Source organism: Pygoscelis adeliae, unplaced genomic scaffold (genome assembly GCF_000699105.1).
Source record: "Pygoscelis adeliae isolate BGI_AS28 unplaced genomic scaffold, ASM69910v1 Scaffold412, whole genome shotgun sequence".
Taxonomy (NCBI): Eukaryota; Metazoa; Chordata; class Aves; order Sphenisciformes; family Spheniscidae; genus Pygoscelis; species Pygoscelis adeliae.
Window position 1 is genome coordinate 201,612 of NW_008824190.1, and position 10,015 is coordinate 211,626.

At 47.1% G+C, this 10,015-nt stretch overlaps 1 protein-coding gene across 1 annotated transcript; it reads right to left on the minus strand.

Annotated features, from left to right (window-relative positions):
* Positions 1 to 2,865: 2,865 nt before the first annotated feature.
* LOC103925885 (cis-aconitate decarboxylase-like) lies at positions 2,866 to 8,983 on the minus strand. The gene is made up of 6 exons (XM_009334684.1): positions 8,908 to 8,983; positions 8,259 to 8,313; positions 5,290 to 5,477; positions 5,016 to 5,108; positions 4,516 to 4,721; positions 2,866 to 3,784 (listed from the first exon to the last, which is right to left on the minus strand). Exons 1-6 carry the CDS (start codon positions 8,926 to 8,928, stop codon positions 2,866 to 2,868), a joined length of 1,482 nt encoding a protein of 493 aa, XP_009332959.1. The 5' UTR covers positions 8,929 to 8,983.
* Between the last annotated feature and the right edge of the window lie 1,032 nt (positions 8,984 to 10,015).

Below are 10,015 nucleotides of genomic sequence, written 5' to 3' on the forward strand. Positions count from 1 at the left end.
CCCGCCAGCCCTGCCTCAGCTTTCCCCCGCTCTCTTCGGGTCAGGGCTTCTCCCTGGCCAAGTGCTTGTGCCAGCGGAGCCCTGCTAATTTCTGGCGTGGGACTGCAGCTATTAATTGATTACTAACACGGATCCTGCCTGGCTGTGCACTGCAAGTCTCCTTTCATTCACTGAGCTTGCTACCGTAAATATCTGCGTGGAGAAATGTTTCCTTTTCTTAATTTTAGTTGTCATTTATCTTGGAACAGCAGTAGAAAGAAGGACAACGGCTCTTTTCTTATTCAGCCTGAGAGGAGAAGTTAGGGACTTTGGTGGCACCATATTAATCGCTGAATACCCTCAGTGTCACACAAGCTGGTCTATAATTTTCACAGGCCATTTTTTCCCTTGGCTCTTTTAAGGCCTTGCTTCCCTTGCCAGTGCTTTGGACCTCCTAATTAGTTAAGGATATGAAACATTTGCTGTTTGAAACTGGAAATAATGAGTGAGACACTTTCCTGGGCTGGGATATTGGAAGCGCCTTCAGGGTCCTAGGCTTTTAGAGGAAATACCATGAATGAAATAAACCTCAGGTGTGCCTTTAGCTCCTAGATGCTCTGGAAAGGCCACTTACTGCTTCAACTGATAAGGGGACCAATAAAAGGAAAGTTGGACCTACCAGCCTTCCTGAGCCTTCCCTTCCTAATCTTACAAATCGTCTGCTGAACGGTGTCAGGATTGCATGGGACAGGCCAGACATGAATGAGGTTTAGAAGGGTTTCTGGATCTCAGGGACAAAACGTAGCCTGAGACCCAGCTGAAAAGCTCTTTTTTCTGCTCCGGCACCAATAGGTAAAAGGTGCTAGTTCCCTCCTCTCCCGCTCAGTTTAATTGCTATATGGCATCACTGCAGCATGGTGCAGAAGGCCTGGAAATGAGAACATTGGAACGAATGTTAGGGCACTGAAAGCACTGATAATCCACTGAGATGCATTGTTCCCTCCACTGAAGCCCGTCTCGGTTCTGTCACACATATTGATTCCCTTGACAAATGTTGAGCTAATGGCTGACTTGGAAGGCACTGGATCCGTGGGTTTCCAGTTCATTGGGCTGTGAAACATGGAATGACATTTTTGGTGATCTCACACCTGACTCAATCCAAGGGAAACTAGAAGCTTGTCATGGAAACTTAGCGAGTATTTGAAATCCGTTGCTTAATGGAGAAACACTGGGTAACTTCTCTTCGTTGAGAGATCGTGTTTAACCACAGCCAGGCTTTGCTGGCTAATAGCTATTGTTCTCACCAGGAAAAACAGCCTGCAGGGCCCAATGTAAATATATGACTCTGGAGAAATCACTGGCCACAAGCCAGCCTTCTAGCTGGCCCTGTCCTAGCCTCTGCAGTGTTCCCCATCTATTGGAAAAGCCTCTGTATTGCGTATGTTCAGATTAAAACTGAAACCCTGATGGTCTACATAATGTAGCATTAAATCTTTATGCAGAAAATGAATTTACTTCCGTTCTTTATTCAGAAAGATTCAGTGTGAAAATGCTAGACAGTATGAGAGAGTGGATTACCAGGTGGGCAAACAGTTTTGCTCTGGCTGGGAAGTTCTCGGCATAGACCACTACCAGCAAGCTAAAAAGGAACCGGCCCACTTTCCTTCTTGCCTGTCTAGTCCCATCTCGGTCCCCCTTGCAGAAGGCGACCCTAACTTCTGCAACAGATGCTGTACCTATATCATGATCACATCGGAAACAAGTCCTTTGGATAAGCAGTCACAGTATTTGCCTAATGTACAGAGGAATATTGCGTAGTTCTCCATCTTACTGTTCAGAAAGGATGCAGGGTAAGAAAGCTTTTCAGTGAATGGCTACTCAGGAGCACAAGTACTGATTTCATCCCAGCTGGAAAGATGAGTTAAGGACCGAGCCTCAGTAAGCTTTCCATCCTCTCAGGGAAGAGAAACAGGAATTTCCCAATGTGAGTCACAGTGTGTATTTGTCCAAGTCACCATCCAGAGGTGCCCATCTCTGCACGGACTATAGAGGACACTTCTGGTGAGCCAGCTCTGAATAGGTGCCTGGGCGACCTGCGCAAAGCCAGAAGGGATGATGTGGGACAGCCCTAGGATTGGCAGGGATCACCTCTCAGGAGGCGTAGGATGTAGGTGTAGGACTGATGTAGGGTTCCTCGCCTACCAACTGCCTTTCATTCAGAAAAGACATACAGGTTTTAAGGGTCCTTGAACCATCCCTTGTACACAGAGAAGTGACAAAGGCTTCCCAAGTGCTGGAGAAACGGGAGGCTTTTACTGGAAAAGAAAAAAAAAAAAAAATCCCTCTCTGCCTGAGAGTTTTGCAGGCAGAGCTGTTTACAGTAACTGATAGGTTTTTTCATCTGGCCAGCATGACTAACTAACCATGATCCGAAAAGTGCCCAGAAGAGCGCTAAGAAAAGCGCACATTTTGCAGCTGAACTTCCTCTTCTTCCCAGATTCAGCGGTTAGGCATTCTGCACAGAAAAAACTTTGAATGCAGCTTTAAAGAATCTCTAGACACAGTTCCTTCTGGGGAACTGGCTTCCAGATGATACCCCAGGATTCTCATAGATTTCCATGGGAGTTTTTTTGTATTTGTAGTGACCTTTCAGCTACTCAGACAGCATCAACTGTAAGTTGAAATTTAATCTGTGTACTAAAATCTGACACAGACATACCTCCTGCCTTGAGGACTCCTTTGGTATTAAAGCGTCTACTTTGACTTCGAGGGGTGGGAGCTTTCCTGTCATTGGAGATGAATAGTAAAGCACCAATGAAGAAAGGAATCAGATTTTCACTGGGACAAGTCCCTTATAAAAAAAAAAAAGAACCACTTGCTGTTCCCTCACAGGCTGCAGGCCAGCTGGGAACTATCTGACAGGTTCTCCAGGTTGTCCACCATGGTGATGATGGTTTCTATTTTTTCTTCTGGAAGCACATGAGAGGCGTTGGATCGAAACTTCTTCAGGAGCGATTCTTTGCTCAGAGGCTTCCTCCAGTGCCCATAGAAAGTGTCACATTTGCCTGTCAGGACATCCCCGCTGTGCAGGAGCAGTGCCACCTCTCCGTACATCTTGTCAAAGTTGGCCACGTTATCTTCAGGGTGCTCCACCACCACTTTGTCCAGCAGCTCCCTCAGCTCCTGCCGGTGGATGCTGCTCTCTGTGAAGGAGCTGAGGCCCACTTCACCATCCAACAGGGCAGTACAGGCATTGAATTGGAAGGAGTGTCTGGCCTGGTGTTCGGAGCTGGGGAAAGGCCGATTGATGTACTTTGACACTGGGATCTTCAGCACAATGGTGCGGATCAAAGAGGGAGAGAAGGACCCTGCGTAGTTGATGAACAGGTTCCGGACAGACAAGGCAGCATCCACCACCCAGTGCATGCCCAGGTGGGCTGGGAATCGCTTGAAAGCAATATCCTGCTTCTCCAAGAGGAACTCATGATGGTCACTCGGTGTGGACAGTGGTTTGGGTTGATAGACACTGTAGAAAGCACTGAATCCAGAGCAACCAGGGATATCATCCAGAATTGAGGGGTTAGCCTCCATCCCTCGGGCGGCCAGCAGCGCTGCTTCGAAGCCCAGGCGGGTAGCGTTTCCGATATGCAATGGCTTGGCTTGGGTGGCGGCGTTTGCCATGGGTGCCCCTGCAAGCGATGCAGCAATGCCCAAAGCATGTGCGCACTGGGCCGCGCTGAGGGAGAGCAGTTTTGCAGTGGCTGCAGCACTGCCCATGGTACCGACCACTGAGGGAGGGTGGAACCTATAGGGGAAATTGCAGATATGAGCATCCCTGCCTGCTTGGCACAGGGAGCACCCAAGCGCCTCACTTACCAGACCTGCCTGTGGGACTGGAAATGAGCTGCCAAGTCAGCCAGCGGAAACCCCTCATGGCTCTGGTGCAGGTGGGATTCACCTAACCCAAAATTTAGCCGTCTGAAAACTAAGCGTCTACTTGAAACTTCATTGGAGACAACAGGCTGAGCTCAGCATCTCCAGAAAGCAATTTTTAATTTTCCCTAAGAGTAGGTGGCATGGCTTGTGTCCATACAGCCAAACTTTCTCCCCCCAGACAAATAAGGTGGCCTCATCTAACATGCCGAAGTGTAACAGTTCCTGGTCGGTGCTGTCCCTTGGACCACATCAGGGCAGAAATTGTGCCCGGGACTGTGCCCACAATTAAGCTGTCTGCATGGCTGTGGGCCACTGCCTGTCCTGTGCTTTCGCCCTGGTTACTTTGGATGACGACACTGCAGACTCAGTGGTAGTCCTCTTGATGGTTATTTTTAAGGCAAGATCACTGGAGGTCACCAAACGATTATGAAATAAGCAGTGACTCATCAGCTCTGGCAGGACTGGCATTTGGCTCTCAGTAGGGCTTTACCCTGATCCTGAGTTCAGCTGGACTTAAACTAACATTTTGAAACCCCGAGTAGGCCTGCTAACAGACTCACCAACCCCCTCTTCCTACTCGGTGAAGAAAAGGAGGTTTACCTTTTGGGAATGTTGTGAGCCTCAGTGGAGAAATGCATGAGCCTTCCTTGCACTTCCAGGCCCACATTAAATGCCAGCAGGAAATCCACGCCGTTGGGTTTGGTGCTTGGAGGTAGCATCTGGGAAGCTGCCAGAAGAGCTGGCAGAACAGCCCCTGACGGGTGAGTAGCAGGGTGCCAGGTATCATCGAAGTCCATGGAGTGAGTCTGCCAGAGAAATGGAGATAAGGACATGCTGGTGTCGGGGGCTGGGAGCTGAGGGAGCTAGGGGTCCTTGCTGATATCGCTGAGGCTACGTCTGTAACAACATCCACCCAGTCACCTAGTGGTCCCCATGGTGACTGTTGGGTCCCTCTAAAAGCAGTGTGCAAGACTGCAGAGGAGCCCATGACTTCTTGTCCCCCGTTACCCCTCCCAGTCACCAGTCTGCTGCCTGTAATACTAACTAGCGTCTCTGAAGGCACCACAAAGCAGAGCTTCTCCTGGAAGAGCCCGCCTTACCGCAACTCCGTTGGTGAACGCAGCCAGCGTGGGGGAGAGCTTTACGCCTGGCTTGCCATAGACAGAGCTCACGGCAACCGAAGAGTACAGCTCCTGTGAAAGGGAGAGAAATTCCGGGGAAGACCTTGAGTGAAGCAGTGATTGTGTGATGCCAGAACATCCCTCTACTGCAGGGGAAAAGTCCTACATCAGCCATGAAATGAGGCCTTGGTTATGGTGGTGACGTCAGGGTGGGGACCACGTAACTTAGATGGCAATATGGGGCTGTTCTTACCCGGCAGTACTGCAGAGCGATGTCGAACACATGCGTCGTGCTGCCCACCAGGCCAACCCCAATGCTGTCAAGGATCATCCTCTTGCTTCTGTGACAGACCGTCTTGGACAAGTGCTCGGGTCGAACTGCATGGACGAAGGCGGCAAAGCTGCTGGTGACGGTCTCCTCTGGAGTGCTCCTGGCCACCACTGCAGCACCAAGAGAGAGGGGAGGGGGTAAAGACACACGTGGGCCACGTGCTGACAGCTCAGAGGTCTTCACCCTCTGGTCTCACTGAATTTATTGAAGGGCAAAGGCAGCTGGGGAGTGCAGGATCTGCCCAGCATGTCCCTTGGGTCACGTGGCTGCATACAGCTCTACAGATTTGAGAGGTAACGTACGGCTTCCCTGTGCTGTCCCAGGCTGTCAGCCTCTCCCTGAGAATGCCATTTGGGCCCAGAGTCATCTCCCGTGGCTTCAGGCACTTGGCGGAGTCTGGGAGAGGAGCACCGTTGCTCCAGGCTCTCTCTATAGACAGTGGAGAGATGATCCTGGCAAGGGGACTGGCATCTTCTCTGAGGGGAGGTGCCATTTGTCCCTCATTGCCAGCACAGGGAGCCCAAGGTGAGCAGGGTGGTGTGAATCCTGTCCCTCTCCATGGGTTTCCAAGGGTCCACAGCACGTCCTGGCTCCTACTGCCTTCACATGCTGTAAGGACTGCTCTGTGCACCTCCTGGGGTGGCTTCAAGAAGGTTCAAGTGAAGCAGTTTCAGGGATCAGCCACATCCCCCCCACCCTGGGTTTCAAGCAGCCATCTTTTTGGGGGGTCAATACAAATTATGTCCCTTTATCTGGAGAAAAGGCAGAGCAGGTGCCCTGTTACATTACCAGCGGTGCCCTGCCGGGAGCGGATCGCATAAAAACAGCTTCCATTATTTTTTGGCAAGCAGGACTAGACCCAAAGCCTGGATTTATCCAGAAGTTTGGTCCTGCAAGGCACTGAGGTGTCTTGACTCAGCCACTAAAGCTCTTAAGCCCTATGCACTCAAAACGATACTAGTGCTGATAAAAAAGGCCTTTGTGTGCTCTTTCATAGTTGAGCTCAGCATATCGGAGGATTCAGCCTATGCTTCAGAAGGAGATTAAACCAGAAGATCTCCTGAGCTTGGTGTTTGAAGGAAAGTTTTTCCTGTCTCTGAAAACACCTTTGCCGGTAGACAAGGAGCAACACGTCGAGCTTCCCAAGGCAGAATCGGTGCCTGTATTTATAACCTGTAAGGTAGAGCTGGGCAGACAGCACAAACTACTGGCACTTTTGGGTTTGGAAGTCACCATTTCCAAATCTTTGGAGGTGTTAAGATTCTGTGGAAAATATCCAGTTTGGGACCATTCTACTTTTTAATTTGAGTGACAAATTGCTTTGTTTTGATGAATTTATAATTCATAGAATTATAATTATTATGACCCATTATAATTTATAATATCATTTTGAGAGTGCACATGAGAGTAGAACAACTATAAAATCCAATATAGCTAACACCTGCATGACTGTGAATCCATATATATACACACATGTATGTATGTATGTGGGGGGTACACACACACATGCACGCAGATAACAGATGGCATTAATGTCCAAATGAAACTAATCACATGAAAAAGTCAAGATGAGTGAAGCAAGAAAATAAAAATACTTTGCTTCAACATCTCATAGGAAACCTCATCAAAATCAACAGGTACATATGACACTTTATTTTTTAAACAGAAAATATCCCAATTAAAAAAAATGACCATTCCCTAATTTCACTAGCAGGTATTCATTCTTAAATGTCATGCCTACTGACTCACAGTTTGCTTGCAAATGTATTTGGACTCACCTAGCGCCTAGGAGTCTAAAAGCTACTTGTAAACACAGCTGAGAATGTCATCATTGCTGTGACTCACTGAAATAAAACTCACCCCTCGCAGCGGCTCTGTGAAATATATTGCTATAGGAATCTGTAACACTCAGCAGTTTGGAAACCTTCTGCTGACAAAAATCTGTGTCCTCTCTGTGAGCATCTTCAGCACACCACAAACGAAAGCACCAGCGCCCTCAAGGAGAAGGAACCAGTGAAGTCAAACCAGATTGGAGAGGCTGGAGCAAAATCCACTCGAATCACACCGCACCCGTAAAATTTTGATTGCTTCCTTCCCGTTATCAAATGCTCTTTGTCACTTCAGTAGGCAGCAGTATTTTTTAACTCTTCAGTTAAAAGCATTTCATGACTCCAGTGTTTTTGTCCTGGTGTGGCAGCTGTGCTGCGGAACTTAACAAAACAAAAAAAAAATACCCCGTCCAAGAGCAAATAAATCTGTGTGGATTATTATTATTTTTCTTGTTCTCAAGTGTTCATTAAGTAACGTGCATTGCATTTATTGTATTAATAACATTTTAAAATAAGTTAATAGACAAACTTGTAACAGACCAAGTGGCTACACAGCAAAGTTCTGCTTAATTTGTCTGGAGCAGAGAAGCTGTAGACATGCAGTGCTGGAGAAGACAACACGCTGGCTGTGAGACACGGAGAACCATCCGCGAATCACTTCAAGTACGGCTAATAGCAAGATCAGATGTAAAAAAGAAGTGATGACAAACAGAGGAGTTAATGATCTGAGCAACCCGATGACAGCTACAATTTAAATTTCCTATATTTATGAGTAAGAATTTGGAAAGTCTGGTTCTAAATCAGTTAAATTTTCTGTTTTAGCGCGGGACAAGCAATCAACATTTTTGCCACTCGTTACTTTTCTCCTTGTTCTTTAGCAACCGAGGGCAGCAATCATCACAAGACCCCCCAGGCACGCTTTGTCTTCCAAGAATTTGAGCGGTTAATCTCAGTGTGCTTAGCCCAGCGCTTTCTTTTTTTTTAAAAAAAGTAATGACATGATTATTTTGGGATGCTCTTTAAAAAAGGATAGGGAATGCTGTTCTGCAGAGAGATACAAACCGTGAGTAGCAGTTTTGTGCACTTGCCGGGAGCTTGCCAAGAACTTCTGGGATTTCTAGAGCAAAGACAGAGGAAGAGCATTTGTCACCTAAGCTGCTTGAACTTCTTCAGAGCCATTTTGCTGGTTGTGCCTCTAACATGGCATTGTAAGACACTCACAGATCAAACGAGCGGATAAAACCAACTACATATTTAAAGGAGGGGAAAAAAAAAATTTTTCCAAAGCTCAGTCCAGCAGGGGTGCCAATAATATCCAGGGAAATAAAGCAGTACAGTAGAAGGGGCAGCACAGCCTTTTCAGACCTACCATGAAATCCTCTTACGGCTGCGAGCAGGACCAGCTCAGAGTGGACACGAGGAGAAAAAAAACCACACAGCACGTCCCAACAACAACAACCCCCCCGCCACGGCACTGTGCAAAACACGTTTGGGACGCATAAAAGGAACAGGCATGGAAGGAACAGGTTAGTAACTATGAATAAAGTGTCTGTGAAAACCATCTGATTTTGTTAGTATTGGGGCAGGTTCCCATTTAATGTCACGATAATTTTGACCAGTTGAGGAAACGCCCAGAAAACGACATTACCTCCTTAAAGTGAAAAAGGAAAGATTAGAGACGAATAGGTTTTGTACATGAAATAGTAGTTACCTGTAAGGTTAAGTAGACCATGCTGGTGGCTGCTACCACTGCTTAATCCCCAGCTCTGCACTGCTCTATTCGAGGGATGGGAGAGGTGTCTGTCTGAAAGGTGCTTTGCTGTCAGGGTTTATATATGCTTCTGAAAGGCAATTTGCTTTTTGTTTTTTTGCAACTGAATTTCAAGTGTGATGACATCAGCCTCTGGGGACGGAGAGGGTGGGGGGAATAGATGAGGAGGGGTGGTTTTTCTCTGCTGAACGGAAGGGAAACCCCCCTGGTTTCAGGAAATAAAAAAAGATTTAGGACAATAACTGACAAGGTTCAAGGAAATGCCTGTCTCCAAAATGCCACAGGTGCCAATGTGTGAAGCAACTGGCCCCAGGCTCCTCCTACAGAGGAGGACTATAAAACTGGTACTTACCAGGAAATGAGAGGGACAAGAGCATCCTCCCATTGAGCTGAAGTGTCACCAAACCAGGTAATCCAAGCTGCAGAGGGAGAAGTGTGGCATTGGTGTTTTTCTTTGATGCTTTTCTCGAATACATTCAGTGTTTTGTCATTTGGCTGAATCTTTTCATAGCTCTCCTTCTTCTAAATATTCAGCTCTGCGATGTTGCCTGCCATGTGCTGCCGGTTCATTGAAATGTTAGTGCAGACGTGAACTCTGTAGCTTCCAGGAGGCATCGGGACCCTTCGTTCCCAAATGAACGTTTGGACTTTGGGGGAATGCCATGGCTCTTTGCTTTGTCCAGTAGTGAAACCTGGGGACATTTAACATGCTGCATATTATTTTGTACAGAATAACAGCCTGGTGTGATACATCTTGCATTTAAAACCAGCCTGAATTTGCTACTAAATGCTAGTCAGACCCTTGATCACTGTGAACATAGCAATGCATCTCAGGCAACCTCATGCTGTTTTTCACCAGAGGAGAGTCAGGGTTGTGATATTTATTCCAGCTGTGTAGCGTTGTCGTGCACTGTTAATCTTGCTATGTGCTTATCCAAAAAGAATTGCATTTTATTCTCTTAACGTGTTTATCTTGAGAGACACAGTATTTTCTCAGAGCTATATAAACATTTGTTATCATTAATAAGGTGGGATGGAAAACTAATCG

Coding starts and splice junctions, on each gene's coding strand:
- LOC103925885 (XM_009334684.1), bottom strand. CDS start 8,928: ATGGTCTACTTAACCTTACAG. Junction 8,314..8,907: donor TGGTCTACTTAACCTTACAG/GTAACTACTATT, acceptor TCTTTGCTCTAG/AAATCCCAGAAGTTCTTGGC. Junction 5,109..5,289: donor TCGCTCTGCAGTACTGCCGG/GTAAGAACAGCC, acceptor TCCCTTTCACAG/GAGCTGTACTCTTCGGTTGC.